Here is a 20167-nt window from a genome sequence, read left to right on the forward strand (position 1 = left end):
AAGATAGACAATTCCGCTCAATCCAGAGAATTGGAAAGTGGTGGTGGTGGTTGTCACGGTGGTGGTGGTGGTGGTGGTGGGGGGGGGGGGGGTAGAGAGGAAGAGAGAGAGCGAGAGGGAGAGAGATAGACAGACAGAGAGAGAGAGGGAGATAGAGACAGAGAGAGAGAGACAGAGAGAGAGACAGAGAGGAGGGAGAGAGAAAGGGAGAGCAAGAGAGATTGACAGAGAGGGAAAGAGAAAAATAGACTGAGACAGGGAGAGAGAAAGACGGATACAGAGAGAGAGAGGAGAGAGAGAGAGAGAGAGAGAGAGAGAGAGAGAGAGAGAGAGAGAGAGAGAGAGAGAGAGAGAGAGAGAGAGAGAGAGAGAGAAAGACAGACAAAGATCGTTAACAGATAGATAGAAAAATAATACATACCATCTCCCAAAGAAGGCCGTATTCGACACATGTCATTTAAACAGCAGAAATTGACGTTATCCGGACATAGAGCGCAGGGTCCTGATGTTGTTGTTGTGGGTAATGTTGTTGTACTTGTCGGCGATGTTGTAGTTGTCGGCGTTGTCGTAGTTGTTGGCGTTCGTGTTGTTGTCATTGTTGTGGTTGTTCGTGGTGGCGCTTGTGTTGGTGAAAAACACGTTCCTGAAAAACAGTTTTCCCTTCTATGAAATCTCCGAGGCCGAGAGCGTCGGCTCCTTGCTGTAACATGGAAAAGTGTGTAATCCTTCACAAAGTCCAAATAACATCATGGGTCATGCTGTAACATGGAACATGTGTAATCCGTAATAAAGTTCAAATGATACCCTCTTTCTTGATGTAACATGTTAAATGTTTATAGACCCCCATAAAAGTCAAATGATATTACGCAGATTAGATGTACACGCTCTCACTGACCGTAGAAGGCGGAAATCGGCTAAGCTATCAGATTGGGGTTCAACATAGGCGTTCTTTGGTGAATGAGAAGCATTTTTGGGGGGTTCATATATAGGTGTCATCAATTATGTCACCAATGGCATCATCCTTATCGCTTACATCGTCATGCACACCGTCACAGACCAGTCCAGGCTTTTACATGTAATAACAGCATCCTTTAACTTAAAAACAAACCGACATTCTATAGAGTCTGGGTGCTTTCTGTGCTTGCTTGGAAGGATGCTCTTACGGTACTTGTATAGTACAAGCACGGGCAGGTGCGTGGTAGCGGACATATAGCTTATAAATGCGAGAAAATATTGTCACTTTAAAGGCACAGTGCGCCTCCCGTAAACCATCACAGATACTGTCAGGCTTTTACACACAGTACAAACACCCTTCCATTTGAACGCTCACCAAACGGGAACATCCTAGGTGCCCAACGTAAAGAGCGAGCAATTTTCAAAGAATTAATGTTGTGGATTGTGTCAGAGACAATCGGACCTTGGTGCGTTTTGGCGCTAGACCTAACTTTTAAAATCTAAATAATAAATTGACAGCTTGTTACACAAACATTCTTAAATCATAAAAGAATTCTTTTTTCATCAAGACAAGATCAGTACAATTCGAAGTTTTGAAAGTTTGAAAAAAGAAAAGCCCGGAAGCAGGGTCACGCAAGGTCGTGGTTCTCGTAGCAGACGACGGTTTATGCCTATCGCCAGTTCCTCTGAACAGTCAAAAGCCATCGCTAGAGTTCTTGTGAACCACAGCCGTTTGTTTCGTGCATAGTCAGAGGTACATGATAACGTGCTATTGCAGATAAGCTCACATCGAGTCGCATTCAAATTACTAACTGACGACTACATTGTGAAAAGGGGAAACTGGATCACACGGGTTCACGATGGCTCAGGGGTAAGATAAACCACGCAAAAATAAATTCTTTGAAAATTGCTCGCTCTTTACGGAGGGCACCTAGGATGTTCTCAAGCGGTGAGTGTTTAAATGAAAGGGTGTTTGTACTGTGCGTAAAAGCCTGACAGTATCTGTGATGGTTTACGGAAGGCTTATAATGTGCCTTTAAAGACAAACCGACATTCTATTCAGTCTGTGTGCTTTCTCTGCATGCTGGGAGGGCTGCTCTTACGATACTTGTATGTAAACGCCCGGACAGGTTCGTGGTAGAGGACATATTGCTTATAAATGCGAGAACATATGGTAACTTTCAGGATAGACTGTTGAAATTGAGAAATGAAAAGCATTTTTACATTGTCATTGTTTTGTACGTTCTTGAATCCTGTGTGTTATTAGCGTTACCTGTTTTTCTTGTGTGTGCATGCGTGCGTGTGCGTACTTGTGTGCTAGATTGAGGACAAACTGACTTCGGTGTAATAAATAAAAGATTTTGTCTTTGCATGTCTTCCTTAACAGCATACAAGTGAAATAAAAAAACTGGAAACACATCGACTGCTAACTTTCAAAAATCAAGAAAAACAACAACAAAAACAAGAAAGGAAATTTTATGAAAAGTTAAACTGAATTTAGGTTACAGTGAATTTTTTTTCTTCTTTAAACAAACGTTCTATACACGTATCTTTATTATTTTTTGGGCACTGAGCAAGTGTTTTACCTTTGACGTTGTAATAACTGCCGACACAGGGCTTGCCGTTATCACAGGGACAGAGCACCGGCAGTCCTTGCACGAAGATGGGCTTTCTGGTGCACACTGCAAGCACCAACATATAGTGTTATTCAGTGTTAATTGCTTTCATTTATCTGTGTGTGTGTGTGTGTGTGTGTGTGTGTGTGTGTGTGTGTGTGTGTGTATGTGTGTGTGTGTGTGTGTGTGTGTGTACATTTGTGTGTGTGCGTGTGTGTGTGTGTGTGTGCGTGCGTACGTGCGTGTGTTTGTGTGTGTGCGTGCGTGCGTTGGTTTGTGTGTGTGCGTGCGCGTGTGTGTGTGTGTGTGTGTGTGTGTGTATGTGTGTGCGCGTGTGTGTGTTTAAGTGTGTGAGTGTGTGTGTGTGTGTGTTTGTGTGTTTGTGTGTGTGTGTGTGTGTGTGTGTGTGTATGTGTGTGCGCGTGTGTGTGTTTAAGTGTGTGAGTGTGTGTGTGTGTGTGTGTGTGCGTGTGTGTGCGTGTGTGTGTTTAAGTGTGTGAGTGTGTGTGTGTGTTTGTGTGGGAAGGGGTCCAGTTAGGGGTGATCAATGATTGTACCAGCGGCGAAATGAAATGTAGTGTGTATTTATGATTATGTAATGTGCTTTTAAAAAAAATTTGTTTTAACATTTAGTCAAGTTCAATAATGTCGTTGATGACGTTATTTCCGGTTATTAAGAAAAGTTGAGGCGGCAATGTGGCGACCTCATTTTTCAATCAAGTTGATTGAAATTTTGGTAAAAACAATCTTTGACCTATTGCGGACGGTGGGATTGCATTTCAGTTAGACAGCTTACATATTAACCAATTAACTTGTTTATTAAAATTCTTAAAATTGTAAATGAAATTGAAATTTCACTGACAGATTGAAAAATCATCAATTTGTATGCTTCATTATTTTGTGAATGTGATCGGAATAAGAGAAAACCGATCGTATGTTCACATGCTTCGCGGAGAAAAGCTCGACCCGTCTTGGTCTTTGGGTTTCGGCTAGCTAAGCCTCATTTTTCATTGTTAACCTTTTAGTTTCAATCAATCAATCAATATGAGGCTTATATCGCGCGTATTCCGTGGGTACAGTTCTAAGCACAGGGATTTTTTTTTTATTTTTATTTTTATTTTATTATTATGCAATTTATATCGCGCACATATTCAAGGCGCAGGGATTTATTTATGCCGTGTGAGATGGAATTGTTTTACACAATACATCACGCATTCACATCGGCCAGCAGATCGCAGCCACTTCGGCGCATATCCTACTTTTCACGGCCTATTATTCCAAGTCACACGGGTATTTTGGTGGACATTTTTATCTACGCCTATACAATTTTGCCAGGAAAGACCCTTTCGTCAATCGTGGGATCTTTAACGTGCACACCCCAATGTAGTGTACACAAAGGGACCTCGGTTTTTCGTCTCATCCGAAAGACTAGCACTTGAACCCACCACCTAGGTTAGGAAAGGGGGGAGAAAATTGCTAACGCCCTGACCCAGGGTCGAACTCGCAACCTCTCGCTTCTGAGCGCAAGTGTGTTACCACTCGGCCACGACAGACTGACAACATATTTTGATGTCGCTTCACGCGATTTTTTTTAGGAGGGGGGGAGGGGAGGGAAAGCATCAGGATAAAGCGGGTGTTTATTGAATAATTATAGGAGCATTAAGTCTTGTACATGAACAACATTCTTAGATATTTTAAATCTAGTCAACTAGTTTGTATTCTAATTTTATTTTTATGTGATCCTGTTTCATTTTATGTGTTTCTTGAACGACCGAAAAAGTAATATTTCAGATTTAACTAGAATATTACCTCTGTGATTTGAACATGATTAAGCACTTACTCCCCTAACCATACTTATCTTTCGCCAATCCGTGCCCATATCATGCCAAACGTTTACCTATGTTATCTTCTTATCAGTCTAGTAAATATGAACTTGACTGATTATAAAACTTGTGTTTTTATTGATTATCCCCCGTAGAATGATGGGGGATATTTGTGTTGCATGGTTGTTGGTCTTGTCATAAAAGTAATCTGCAGCTTCGGTAAAAACACTCGGCTATTATTTTGTGTATTGAAATTTCAAGGCAGATATTTGGAGGCAAATTAACTTCACTCAGTGAAGAAATAAACGTGTATTCGCATTAATGAAATTCAGGTGTAGATGTGAAAGATTCTTATTGTAGCTGTAATACATTTGAACTTGGCAGAAGTAACATTTTTGATTTTGAAAATGGTTTCTACAAAGTGTATGACGTGAACGCATCATATCAGGGTTAGTTGATACAAATGAAATCGTGGAAAATGTTTGTGCTGTTGTTTAGTCCGTGTTAATTTTCTCGTTGAGATGTGATGTCTGCAAGAAAACGTACAAACCGGAAAACGAAAAATTTGTGAAATTTGCTTTAAATTGATAAGTACACTTTTAAACTGAACGTTTTCTATTAACCAATGGTTCTGATATGAGGCCAGATTTTTCTGCATCTTCTGAGCAGACATGTATTCCTTGAGTATGTGTAAGTACGTGTGTATGTCAGTGTTTGTTTCATAATTGCTGATGCCAATAGGTCTGATATAAAGGAAAGCACAGTGTATTAAAAACTACAACGTTTACGTACACATATACTTTATATACACACAATACGCGCAGGTTACACAGCATGAAAGGAATACCTTGCTGTTCTCAAAGCGAGAAGACCCGTGATTGGCAGGACCAGAATACGTCTGGACCCTACTGTAAAGTTTCACACGATTCGTCACTATACCAAATACAATTTCTAAAGCAACATTTGTTTCATACTGTATTGATTTTTTTTTTATCAAACGATGGGCATGCTTGTACGTTTGTCAAACACATTTTCTTTAAAATCAATTTTAAATTCTGAAAGTTTGAGGAGATTCACCAATAGAAATGAATGATGTCAAAAATCGGATTTTTATTAAAAGTCACTAGCCCTAATTCGATGTGGTATTGATATGTTTTCATTCAAACGATCTGCATTATTGGACACATCATTAACGGTTTTCTTTTGGAATACATTCTCCAGGAGCAGAAACCAGATACAACAATGTACGTTCAACTATTGTGTCTGGCTCACTAAAGTCAACGACGTGAATATGCAAGAGAAAACAAGAGGCGAAGCCTTCAAGGCTCCCGTAAGAAATCAACAAACAGTAACACAAACTCAATCACTCCGTCACACATACATGCACACACAGTAAGCATAGGTGACACTAGATCTGTCTGTCTGTAGCCTACTTACGGGGACACGACTGCCAGATGGCCAGATCGACACTGCGCTTTCGACAGCGCTTCCTCGCGCAGACACTGGAAACACGCTGTGCAGATTAACCTGTAGGAAATCTCCTTTGGTATCTTCTTTATCTATTTTTCTATAGCTACGAAACCGAACAATGTGAAATCGTCTTCTCCGAATCGGCGAACTGCAGCTCGGTGATAACTGTATCTATACCACAATCCTTCACGCGATCTGACCTAACCTTGACCCCTGACCTGGTCTACATACCACACACGACACAAACCAGTCAGCTGTTTTTACCCCCCCAAAACCCCCCACCACCCGTTTTCTTTGGATACACACTTTAACTACATACGTGCCGACGAAATGTTGATCATTGCTTCAATACTTTGAAGCTGTTGCTTGGATAATAACCAGGTAAAATTAGTATTTCGGTGTTCAGTCAAATGTTAAAGTTTCTATCACATACACACACACACACATACATACGCACAGACAGACAAAAGTTAGCATCGCATAGGCTACACTTACGTGAGCCAAAAACTGCGTTCTAGCAGCAACTGTTGCAGTTCTAAAAATATGAAATTAGTCTCAAATGGTTTCATGTAGTTATATATATACAGCTCAAAATCCTAGATGTGTCTGAATTTACCGGAAGGACTGAATGTTTAGATACAATGAGTTAAGCTCGTTCTTCAAGTCACCTCGAATCTAAATTTCTTAACATTTCCATGACATATTCTTTTACTATTTAAGCAATATGTTATGTTGTTTCACATTTATATCTAAAGAAAAATGTCACTTTACAGAGCTGAAACTACAAGTGCAAAAATAAGGAAAGACTGTTTCAGTGCCATTTTGTTTATACCAGGGACAACTAATAACATATGAATCTTTCTTTGTGTGAGGTAAATACTATGTCTGTTATTTCTTGCACGAGGAAAATTGATAGTCCATACTCTGCTGCAAAGGATGACGGGTCGTCTCCCTTTTAATGAAACTACATGATTATAGGGATAGAAATAGATATGGACATAAAATGCAAGATGAGGTGGCTTGAAAGTACTTTTATTGATTTTAAAAATCAGAACATTTAAGCAAGAGTAAAACTGAGCAAAATATGAAAAATATCACCCCTCAAATATACAAAAAATATTACTCCGGTAAATATATAATTTGTTTTATGTTTAACTCTGCTGAATCAAGTATCCAGTATCTCGAAGAGTAAGTTGGTGACAAACAAGTTAGTTGTAGGTCTGATGGGGTAAACAGGGGGCACGGGCGACACGGTGATACACTCTGTAAAACAAACATAGAAATAACAACCATAAGAAATACTGCAAGCTGGCCTAACATACTACATTTAACAAAGTACATTTACATAAAATCACGTCTGTGTGTCGGAAAAACCAAGCTGGTTACAATGCTAAGCATACTTTTAAATATGCACTTGAACATTTGATCATCTCCGTTTGCAGGCATAATGTCAGAATCATGACGTTGAGTACTACACACAACGTAAGCTTCATTTGTCATAACTACTTGTGATACTGAAATAGCCGTTCCCCAATTGAAACGTTTTGCATTTGCCTAATAGTTACATCGTTGTAACCGTTTTCTTTTCTTTTTAAAGATATGTGTATTATAAGAACATCACAATTTACGAATAAAACTCAGACTGATTTCGTGTACTACGTATTTCAGCACTGGGTAACATGATGTTTTTCGACCAAACCTGTTAGAGGTGTAGGATTCTAATTCTGATTGCCTTTCAGTCACAACCGGGTGCAGTCGAGAGGGAAATGAGGGATGTACCTGGGGCGACCTTGACACACTGGGGCGACCTTGACACACTGGGGCGACCTTGACACACTTTCTGCTCACAGACCTCAGTGCGCACTGTGATGACCACCTTATGCACAACCTCGAACCAAGAGGGCCAACTATGTATGCCAACACAGGGTAAAATGTATGTCTTGTGATCAAATACTTGTTAGAATTGTAACATTCTGAGTGCGTACAAGTCCCCATCGGGAAAAACGAATGTTTTGCGACCAAGTACGTGTTGGAATTGTAAGATTCTGAGTGCCTTGAAGTCCCCATCGGATAAAACGTATGTTTTGTGATCAAAAACTTGTTAGAATTGTAAGATTCTCAGTGCCTTGAAGTCCCCATCGGATAAAACGTATGTTTTGTGATCAAAAACTTGTTAGAATTGTAAGATTCTCAGTGCCTTGAAGTCCCCATCGGATAAAACGTATGTTTTGTGATCAAAAACTTGTTAGAATTGTAAGATTCTCAGTGCCTTCTAGTCCCCATCGGATAAAACGTATGTTTTGTGATCAAAAACTTGTTAGAAATGTAAGATTCTGAGTGCCTTCTAGTCCCCATCGGAGAAAACGTATGTTTTGTGATCAAAAACTTGTTAGAATTGTAATATTCTCAGTGCATACCAGTAAACATCGGGTCTTCTTCTTCGTTCATGGGCTGAAACTACCACGGTTTTTACGTGTAGGACCGTTTTTCACCCTTATGTATGTTATTACATAACATGTTGGTATGTTGGTTATGTTTGGTCATAGTATGTTTGTTTATGTTTGGTCGTTATCTTGCCTGTGCGTGTATTGTATGTTTGGTCGTTTGCCTGTGCATGTATAGTTTGTTGGTTATGTTTGGTCGGTTCTTTGCCTGTGCGTGTATAGTATGCTTGGTCGATGTATGTATTGTAAAGCGCTAAGAGTAGACATTTTTCTAGAATAGCGCTATAAAAGTTTGCATTATTATTATTATTATTACGGGGGCTCGGTAGCTCAGTTGGTAGAGCACTGGACTTGTGATCGGAAGGTCGCTGGTTCGAATTCGGGCCGGGACGGACACGGGTCAGCTTTATGTGCAGACTCAGAGACGGAAGCCATGTCCCACCCCCGTGTCACCACAGTGGCACGTAAAAGACCTTGGTCATTCTGCCATAAGTGCAGGTGGCTGAATACACCTAAACACGCAGACACCTGGGTAGCGCGACCCCGTTGCTGCTAGATTTTCACTGGGAGGAAGAGACCCGAATTTCCAAGTGATGGGACAATTAAGTTTTAAAAATGAAATGAACAAGAAGAGCAAACGCTCGATCGAGTCACTTTCGCAGTTCTGAATATTATATGAGGCATCAGATGGACAGGAAGAAATTGCTATTCACAACACAATACAGATGTAAATAATTTGATGTAAAGAATAATCCTATAAAGTTTGAATCAAATCCGATGAATAGTTTCAGAGATATGATATTTCAATTTTTTTTCCTTCAAGACATACCTGTGACCTTGAAAAAGGTCAAAGGTCACCAAAGCAGACGTCAAAGTGTAGAGGTCACTGGGAGTCACGTTCACATAAAATTTGAGCCCGGTCACTTTTATAGTTTCCGAGAAAAGCCCAACGTTAAGTTGTGTGTTGCCGAACAGAAAAGGCTAGTTATCTCCCTTGTTTTTCTGATAACGTTCGTAAAAGGCTACAGATGTAAATACTTTGATGTAAAGAATAATCCTACAAAGTTTCAATCACATCCGATGAACTTTGTCAAAGATATAAAATGTCTAATTTTTCCTTTGACGCTGACCTGTGACCTTGAAAAAGGTCAAAGGTCAACGAAACCATCGTTAAAGTGTAGAGGTCATTGGAGGTCACGACTAAACAAAATATGAGCCGGATCGCTTTGATAATTTCCGAGAAAAGTCCAACGTTAAGGTGGTGTCTACGGACGGCCGGCCGGACGGCCGGCCGGACAGACTAACACTGACCGATTACATAGAGTCACTTTTTCTCAAGTGACTCAAAAATGAAAATGAAAAAATGAAAATGAAAAAAAAAATGAAATGAAAAAAAGTTTTCTGGCAAAACCCTTGTTAGACCTTTAAGATTCTGAGTGCCTACGAGTCAATATCGAGTAAAATGTTAGAATTGCATGATTCTGAAAACCTGTAAGTCAACATCTGGTTTGCGACCACATTCTTGTTAGACTTGAAATGTTTTGTGATCAAGGTTCTGGGTGCCTACAAGTCACCAGCGGGGAAAGGACGCAGGGCATTGCCGGAGAGCGAGGAAATTACCATGGCCGTGCTGTCCCAGGCGGTCACACACCCCCAGTCTCTGCCTCTTCCACTCCAGGCGGCAACATTCCCCCGGCCCGCAGTCTCTGGGCCCTCGGCACTGCCTCCGCCGCGAGCACAACACTGAAAACACAAACAGAAGAAAGCTGAAAATATATTTTTTTTAATTTTAAAATTAATTTTTTTTAAATTTCATTTTGGAAAATTCGGGTCGCCTATTTCCTTGAAGTAGAAAACGATCATTAACAATATCCACACTACCAAGGTGTGTGGCTGCTTAGTTATAATCAGTCACGTGGTGACAAGTGCCTCCAACCCAACACAGACGTTATCTCAACACAAATGAAATACCCTCTGCCACATACAAGTATACTCTCTCTACTGTAGAACGCACATCACTTAAATAAAGCCAAACAAACCGACGGTTAATCGTCGGCTCACATGCGCAGTCAGGCTTTTTTTGATTGAAAATTTACAGGACCAACAGCTCTTTTTTCAGATGCCAAGGCAACATTTTTGGTGGTGTACTGAGGCTGAAAACCGTAAGGCAAATCCGCCTGCATGATGACTTGCACAATGAAGCCTTATAAAGTTCTGTGGGAGATATTTTTGAAAGATTTAGAGCGATGTTTGAACGTTAATCTACCGCAGCGGAAGTTTCAGACTGCCAGTCCTACATGCTATTATTTCGCGCCTGGAAGTACCGCGGCGAAGGAAAAGGCGCCTTATATATCCCGGCTCAGCCTTTGACAGAAACTTCATCTTCTTCTCCTTCTTCGTTCATGGGCTGAAACTCCCACGTCTCTCATGTTTTTGCACGAGTGGATTATTATGTGAATGACCGTTTTTACCCCACCATTCAGACAGCCATACGCCGCTTTCGGGGGAAGCATGCTGGGTATTTTGGTGTTTCTATAACCCACCAAACTCTGACATGGATGACAGGATCTTCTCCGTGCGCAATTAGTCCTGTGCTTGTGTGTACACATGAAGGGGGACAAAAAGGCACTAGCAGGTGTGCACAAAGGTTGACCTGGGACAGACACAACAGTACTCACTGGTGTTGGGGTCTCGCGGCACGCATTTGCCCTGTGCAGAGAAGCCGCCGTAGACTAGGTAGAGCTCGCAGCACGAGTGGCTGGGGCACTGCAGGTCTTCACAGCAGATGTTGCTGTTCATGGAGCGGCGGAACTTGCACGAGTTGAGCAGACCGAACAGTCCCAGCTCTTCCACACTCGTCGCCAGCCCACAGGACAGCTGTAACACAGACTGCAAAGAGTTAAGGTTGGTTGCTGTAACTCAGACTGCAAAGAGTTAAGGTCGGTTGCTGTAACTCAGACTGCAAAGAGTTAAGGTTGGTTGCTGTAACACAGACTGCAAAGAGTTAAGGTTGGTTGCTGTAACACAGACTGCAAAGAGTTCAGGTTGGTTGCTGTAACACAGACTGCAAAGAGTTAAGGTTGGTTGCTGTAACTCAGACTGCAAAGAGTTAAGGTCGGTTGCTGTAACACAGACTGCAAAGAGTTAAGGTTGGTTGCTGTAATACAAACCGCAAAGGGTTAAGGTTGGTGGCTTTAACACCGACTGCAAAGAGTTAAGGTTGGTTGCTGTAACACAGACTGCAAAGAGTTAAGGTTGGTTGCTGTAACACAGACTGCAAAGAGTTAAGGTTGGTTGCTGTAACTCAGACTGCAAAGAGTTAAGGTCGGTTGCTGTAATACAAACCGCAAAGAGTTAAGGTTGGTTGCTGTAACACAGACTGCAAAGAGTTAAGGTTGGTTGCTGTAACACAAACCGCAAAGAGTTAAGGTCGGTTGCTGTAATACAAACCGCAAAGAGTTAAGGTTGGTGGCTTTAACACCGACTGCAAAGGGTTAAGGTTGGTGGCTTTAACACCGACTGCAAAGAGTTAAGGTTGGTTGCTGTAATACAAACCGCAAAGGGTTAAGGTTGGTGGCTTTAACACCGACTGCAAAGAGTTAAGGTTGGTTGCCGTAACACAAACCACAAAGAGTTAAGGTTGGTTGCTGTATCACAGACTGCAAAGAGTTAAGGTTGGTGGCTTTAACACCGACTGCAAAGAGTTAAGGTTGGTTGCTGTAATACAAACCGCAAAGGGTTAAGGTTGGTGGCTTTAACACCGACTGCAAAGAGTTAAGGTTGGTTGCTGTAATACAAACCGCAAAGGGTTAAGGTTGGTGGCTTTAACACCGACTGCAAAGAGTTAATGTCGGTTGCTGTAACACAAACCGCAAAGAGTTAAGGTCGGTTGCTGTAATACAAACCGCAAAGAGTTAAGGTTGGTGGCTTTAACACCGACTGCAAAGGGTTAAGGTTGTGTCGGTTGCTGCATGGGTATGTATATGCATGAGCTCACTGGCATACACTGAAAAGAGTGAAGGTTAATCATTGTGTGGGTATATGTGCGGTTGAGCTTTTCCACCACGGCTGCCCGCCCACAGGACAGCTGTAACACAGACTGAGAACAGTTCCATGGATACTCGTGGCTAACCAACGGAGCTGCAATATAAACTGACTGCACAGGTTAAAATATTACAAATAATGCTTGTGGTTAAAACACGGACCTTCGACGCAGACTGCAAAGAACTAAAAGGAAACTCGTCGCCGGGGAAAGACTCGTGGTCCAAAAAAAGTCTCAAATCGCCTCACTCAGTATATGCAACGTCGGAAGTTGAGAATACCGAAGAGCCCTAACTCTTTCATCCCCGCTGCCAACCCAGCAGCACAACTTAAACATAGACTGGAGAGAGTTTCGTGTATTCAGTGCGTGGGTATATGTGCAGGAGGTCACCAAACTCTGGGATTTTGCTAGAACTGTTTGTGCTCAGTGCATTCACTACTTACTTAAATAATGATATATAAAAAAACACACATTCTTCTTACCTGAATGAATAAGGATTTTTCTGTGCTAGTTAGGATACATGTATCTTCATTAAAACACACAAACACACACACACACACACACACACACACACACACACACACACACACACACACACACACACACACACACACACACACAAAGACCCGCTCGAATATTGATAAATAGTGGACAAACAAAGAATCAAAACATGCTCTTCGTTTTCTAAAAAGATTTTTACACAGAAAGCGAGAATCAATGTTGTAAAAAACACACACAAAAACTCGGGCGTGTCTGTCAAGACTGAGTAAGTTTGCAGATAAGGCGAACCGAGATTGGTGTGGAGGTGAAGATGAAAATACATGCACCAAGTTCCTGCATGCTTTTTAAAACATAATTCCTTATCCAAGGCGAATTACGTCGTTAAATAAATACTGTGTTTGTTTTGTTCAGAAATGATAATAAGCGGGATCTTATTCTTCGAAATTGTCATGCTTTAAATCATTTACAACACCCAGCGAGACATTTCTGCATACAGGTAAACCAGCTGACGTCTGTAAACATACGCATACATGCATTACACTTCAGGGCAGCAGCCGCTGAAATCTCTTCATGAAAGAAAGGAGATTAACCCCATGACCGCTAACATCAAGCGAGGATCACGGGACCATGCTTGCAGGGTACGTGTTTGACAGCATATGGTAGCGCCACAATGAATAATTACAAGTGTCACTGTCATAACAATAAATTCACTGATTTTTACGGCGCCATAAACTCTTGTGAGAACGGCCGATTAATCAGTGATCACTGACATGATGATGATGATGATGATGATGATGATGATGATGATGATGATGATGATGACGACGACGACGATGCTGCTGATGGTGATGATAATCATAAACACCTCCCGCAATTATCACTATTTTTTTTTAACTCTACAAACAAATGACACGTTTGGCGTTGCTATGCCAACAGCTAAGTGAGCAAAAGTGATAATTCTTTGTACCATTGTGATTATAATAATATTAACAGCTATTGTGTTTTCAGCGTAGCAATAGGGTCCGATATTTAGACGAGACAAGTATAATGCCGACGAGTCGAAGACGAGTCGCATTATACTTGTTCGAGTCTAAATATCGGACCCTATTGCTACACTGAAAACACAAAAGCGATTATATGGCTGTTCTGACCTTGATTTGTTGTTCCAAACTTACACTGAAAAATGACAGTTTTTGCGTCGATGCGTTGATCTCAGGTTTTGATAGCAGACGCCGTTTCTTATGCGCATTAGTTTTGCGCAGGCGCCACACTGACTTTGGAAAAAAACTCGATTTGACAACACAGCTGTTAAACAGCTTTTTATTAGTTCATTCGAATACAACAAAAAGAAGTTTGAGTTTTTTTAATTTTGAACAAGACTACTTATGAAGAAGACCAAAACACAACATAAACGGAAAACTAGAAACAACTGAAGAACTAGGATGCAACAAGGGGAGGAGAAGAGAACAGCTAATCGCGAGCAGACGGCAGCGAAGTTTTCAGTTTGGGTGAATGGCATTTATACTTGTCTCGTCATGAAGCGAATTTTTCAACCTCAGTTATAAACGACTACATGAATGTTAGTGCCATGGGTTGTACATCAATACTTCAGAGGGGAAGTGGGGTATTTAGTGTAGAGTTACGAGATAAGAAAAGTCGAATGCGAAAGTTTGTGTCAGTCGGCAACTGACACTAGCACACAAAAACGGCTGTTCCGTTTTACTCCCCTGTTTGTACTACATCTTTCGACTTTGGGCATTTTGTGGTGTTTAGGGACAGAAAATAATTGATTTAGTCCTGTTTCATCGGGAAGTTAGCAGAAAAGGGTATGCTATCGACATTTTTAAAGCTGAAAAACATTCCCGAGAAGAATTTCAAGTTGTCAATGTATGCTGTTGTCGATTAAAACATCGTGTGGTACAGATGGGTAAACCGGAACCATGCGTCTTTGTTATTGCCAATATGCTTTTGGATATTGGCAAAAATGGCCGACTTCCGTAGCATTATGCTTTGATGATCGGAAGAGACCATCCAATCACAGCCCCCGAATTCCCCCACGTGTCCATCAGAATAGCTATATTTACAAATAGCACTTCTGGCTCCATGCATACGGCAAACTGACGCCAAATGTCTGATTTACAAATTTCGCTGTTCTTTCCACAGACATTCCACAAATCACTTTTGCCTCACAGTCTAACAACAAAGAAGCCCTAGCAGTCTCGTTTGTAATTATCGCGCAAGATATTGACAATTTTGCAGTCTTATGTGAAAACAGAAATGTTACTTAAAATTATTACTGTGACATTTGTGACTTTAGACTTTGAATTTTGCAAATACGCTATTTTGTAATCTTACGCTATTCCGTGGAGAAACTGCATATGCGTGTTATTGGTAGTTCTGAATGAAAATTAAAAATATGAATGCTAAATTTAAATATGGAAATGATATGTGTAAAATTAACTTATGGCTCTGCTATGCCGCCGTAGGTGAGCCCTGAGAGATGAGCATGTGTCATGTTTCTGACACATGGGATACATGTTTTCATTTTCCACATCAGTGGTTCAAGTGCAAATCTGGTCATCAAATTTAACACAGGCGCGTATTACACGGTGACATGTTATGAATTCTTTTAATCCCCCGACAAAGGCTGGACATAAAACTGCTTTTAATAAAACGACAGAAGCTTAGTTCGTCTGGGTGCGAATTAGACGTGTCCCCGAGGTTTATGGTCGACGACGACATCATGAAGGATGAGGGGTTAACCAACAGGAAACCATTTGTTTCATCTTCTTTATTTTTAATTTATTTCTCTGTTCTTTTTGGTGTCTTTTTTCTGTTTCTTCTGAACCTGGTCGTTCTTTTTCTACTCAAAACGTGCTGTTTGGATGAAGTTCCTTTTCTTTTGCCTCATGATTTTTGTGTTCATTAAAATTCATGTTCTATTTTATGACTCCCCCCTCCCCCTCTCTTTCTATCTGTGTGTGTAGAGGGCGTAAGTTGCCTTGTATTGTCTTTTTCCGTTACTCTGCGTGTGCGCGTTGGGGCTGCAATGTCATTCTCTCGTTCCTTTGCCTCATAATTGAGTCACGGTTTTGTGTTCATATAATTCTTTCCCCTTCTAATTTTTAGAGATCAGTGTGTGTGTGTGTGTGTGTGTGTGTGTGTGTGTGTGTGTGTGTGAATGTGTGTGTGTGTGTGTGTGTGTGTGAATGCGTGCATACGTGCGGATGTTGTGTGTGTGCGTGCGTGTGTATATGTATAGTGTGTGCGCGTGTGTGTGTGTGTGTGTGTGTGAGTGTGTGTGCGCGTGCGTGTGTTTAGACTGCTAGTGCGCTCTGCTGTGTTGAGAGTCCCCTGTATCTTCTTCACTTTCTGATTCTTCTCTTACCATTGCTGGCTTGCCGTTGCTCAATCTCGTTATTCTGACAGTAAGGGTTGCGAGAATTATGTTGCTGTGGCTATGACTCAACATGAAAACAGCGTGCATGCTATTGAAGATAAGGGCTGGGAGAATGATGATGCTGGGTTTATTCCCCAAAATGAAAATAATGTGCATGATTTAGAGAATGATTGTGAGAATGATGTTGTGTGTTCGCACCAAGAAGAAAACAATGTGCATGAGTTTGAAGATAAGGGTTGTGAAAGTGATGAGGCTGTTTGTATGTCCCTAGAGGAAAACAATGTGCATGACTTTGCAGATATGGGTTGTGCGAAGGATGATGCTGTAGGCATGTACCAAGATGTAAACAATGTGTATGACTTTACAGATAACGGTCGTGTGAATGATGGTGCTGCAGGAATACCCCAAATTGGAAATCATGTGCATGACTTAGCATTTAACGGTGACTGGGGTGATGATGGCGGTAAAGAGGGAGACGAAGAGAGAGTGGTGAAGGTCTGTGGTGATACTGATGATGTTGATGTTGTTGATGTGTATACAAATGCTTCTGATGTTTATATTTTGCATGACTCTCTGGATGTTGGCAATGCGCATGAAATGGATAATGTTGTTGTAATGTCAGATGTTGATGTTCACTTTGACTCGTTAGATGTTGAGAATGTATGTAACAAATCTACTGTTGAAATAGATGTACATAATGGTAATAGTGAGATTGGAGATTCCTTTAGTACTGAATATAGTATTGAGGATAACCCTGATATACTCTCATGCTTAGCGCTTAATGTCTGTGGAATCACTTCAAAGCTAAAATTTCCTGAATTTGTCAAATTTATTGCTAAATATGACATTATTTGTTTTAGCGAGAGCAAACTTGATGATGTTGATGAGATTAACATTCCAGGATACATAGCATTTTATAAGAATAGAGGAAAATTTCGCAGAAAATCAGGTGGTGTATTAGTTTTAATACGGGAAGTGTTTGCTAATAATATAACTATTTTTGAAGAAAAAAAGCTGTCACATAAGATAAAAGAAGAGATGAAAATATGGTATAGATTTTTGGATGTAGAAATGTGTGAGAATGCGCTATTTTTTAAGTTAGATAAGAAAATACTTGGCCGTGACACCCTTTTCTGTGCTTTATATATTCCCCCAGAAGGATCACCTTACCATAATAAAGATGTTTATGCTGAATTAGAAGAGGTGTACATGCAGTTTGGGGTAGATAATGATTATGTCTGTCTCTTAGGAGACTTAAATTCCCGCACTGGTCATCTGAGTGAAATGTTGTATGAAGATGATCAGCATTCAGAAGGTTTTGTTGATAATGACTTGTTTGACTCTGATGAGGTTTGTACTCTAATAGGTGAGCGGGCATCACAGGATAATAATACTAATAACCTTGGTTTTAAATTGATTGATTTTTGTAAAATGACTGGCTTAGTTATTGCTAATGGTAGAGTTGGCGATGATACAGGGGTTGGTAAATGCACATGTAAGGATAAGAGCGTTGTTGATTATTGCATCTTGTCAAAAGATCTGTTCTCGAAAGTTAAATATTTTTCTGTGATGGAATTTTGTGAAATTTATTCTGACGTACACTGTCCTGTTGTTTTGCATTTATTAAAACAGAATGAAGTACGCGCTAATGATTGCCTAGCAGACGATGTGAAAAAAACCAAAAATGAAGATTTGCTGTCTAAAAGTAGAGATAAGGGTAACAAGTACACAAAACCAAAATGGGATAATAACAATGGGACCAAGTTAGCTTTTGTAGTTAATCTGAATGAGGATGATATTTATACTGTTGAAACTAAATTACAAGATATGCTAGCTACAAGTGAGAGTACGACAACAGATGACGTTGATAGTGTTACTAATAAGATTTGTGATATTCTAAATTGTTCTGCTGAGAAAATCGGTGTAATTAAAGAACAAAAAGTTACGAAAAAGCCACGTTCAAAGAAATTCAAACTCCAACAACCATGGTTTAGTGCAATATGCAAAGAGAAAAGAAAAATATTTTTACATGCGAAAAATAAAGCAAGACGCTTTAAAAATGCGTTCAATGAACATGAAAAAAAGAGTGCTTTTAATGAATACAAAAAGACAATAAAAAAGGAATGCAAGTTGTATCATAATGAGTTCGTTAAAACTTTGAGAAAGTTAAGAAGTAATGACCCGAAAGCATACTGGAATCTTCTAAATAAAAATAAAAATAAAAAAAATAATTCCAAAACTAACTATCCAACTTGTTCGGAGTTTTTCGAACATTTCAATAAACTACAAGAGTGTGATGAAAATGAAATGGATGATAGTAATGAACCTTTAAATGAAGCAAGTAATGAATTTCTTAATGCGCCTTTTACAAAGGAGGAAGTTATCAAATGTATAGACAAGCTGAAAAACAATAAGGCATGCGGTCAAGATAAAATAATTAATGAGTATTTAAAAGCGTCACATGATCGAATGATTGATATTTATGTATTGTTGTTTAATGTTGTTTTGCAGTCAGGAAAGGTTCCAACACAATGGGCTGTAGGCGAAATTATTCCATTGTACAAAAATAAAGGCTCCCAAGCTGACCCCACAAATTATAGAGGAATTACAATACTCAGTTGTTTCGGAAAACTTTTCAGTGCAATTTTAAATGCTAGGTTATCAAACTTTTTGGAGAGTAATAATAAATTAGGTCAAGAACAAACAGGTTTCCGGACAGGTTTTTCAACACTAGACCATGTTTTTACTTTGCATTGTATATTAAATTTTTTTCTCAACAAAAAGAAGCGACTGTTTTGTGCATTTGTAGACTATGAAAAAGCGTTTGATAAAGTTCACCGTGCATTTTTATGGGAGAAATTAGTTAGTTCTGATGTTAATGGGAAGTTTTTAAAAACCGTAAGAAATATGTACGAAAATGCCAAGTCTTGCGTTAAAGTTAATAGTGAGTGCTCTGGATATTTTCCCAGTTTGTGTGGAGTTAGACAAGGGGAAAACTTGTCACCGCTGTTTTTTGCTCTATTTCTAAATGATCTAAAGCCTTTTTTGTTGGAAAACAGTAATGGTTTACAAACTATGTCAAGGGAGGCTATTGTGGTTGGAATGGAAGATACTGATGTAAATGCTTTGTTTCAAATGTTTTTATTACTGTATGCGGATGATACTGTGATCTGCTCAGAGTCTGAAAAAAACCTGCAAGAATGTCTAAACAAAATGCACGAATACTGTTTAAAATGGCGTCTAAATATTAATGTAAACAAAACGAAAGTTATAGTTTTTTCCAGAGGTAAAATTAGAAATAAACCATTGTTTACGTATAATGGCAATTCAATCGAAGTAGTGTTTGATGTAATGTACTTGGGCCTTAAAATTAATTATAATAATAAATTTTCAGTCGCACAGAAGAATCTATATGATCGTGCCTTAAGGGCAATGTTTGTTCTTTTGCGTACGTGTAGACAATTGTCACTGCCTGTGGACATACAAGTTGACCTGTTCGATAAAATGATTGCTCCAATCTTACTATATGGATGTGAGGTTTGGGGTTTTGGTTCCTGCGAACTTGCTACTAAACTTCAATTACGTTTTTATAAAATTGTTTTCAAACTAAAAAAATCAACTCCAAATGCTATGATATTTGGTGAACTTGGAAGATATCCACTAGATGTTAATATGAAATGTAGAATGCTTTGCTATTGGTATAAACTGATTAGTCCTATTCATAAAAATAAATTTTCTAGTATTGTGTACTGCTTTACTTATAAATTGTATATCAACAAGATGATTGAATCTGATTATTTATGTTTTATTGAAAAAACCTTAAATGAAATTGGTCTCCCTGGCCTTTGGACTTCTCAAGAAAATGTTCAATATTCAAGCGCATGGTTTAAACAGAAAGTAAAAAGAAGCTTGTATGA

The 20167-nt window shown here is 39.7% G+C and overlaps 1 protein-coding gene across 3 annotated transcripts in view; it reads right to left on the reverse strand.

Annotated features, from left to right (window-relative positions):
• The window catches only part of LOC138976669 (uncharacterized), a 72067-nt gene that overhangs the window by 23668 nt on the left and 28232 nt on the right, over positions 1–20167 (reverse strand). Inside the window, exons 2-5 of one of the 3 annotated variants that reach the window (XM_070349547.1) lie at positions 10986–11196; positions 9928–10050; positions 2541–2636; positions 422–643 (exon numbers count right to left, since the gene is read on the reverse strand). In XM_070349547.1, coding sequence (XP_070205648.1) covers positions 422–643; positions 2541–2636; positions 9928–10050; positions 10986–11196 — 652 coding nt within the window. Of the gene's footprint in view, positions 1–421; positions 701–2540; positions 2637–9927; positions 10051–10985; positions 11197–20167 lie in introns of all 3 variants that reach the window. The other 2 variants (XM_070349545.1, XM_070349546.1) reach the window with 2 other exon arrangements.

This window comes from Littorina saxatilis, linkage group LG9 (assembly GCF_037325665.1).
Source record: "Littorina saxatilis isolate snail1 linkage group LG9, US_GU_Lsax_2.0, whole genome shotgun sequence".
In the NCBI taxonomy this organism is placed as follows: Eukaryota; Metazoa; Mollusca; class Gastropoda; order Littorinimorpha; family Littorinidae; genus Littorina; species Littorina saxatilis.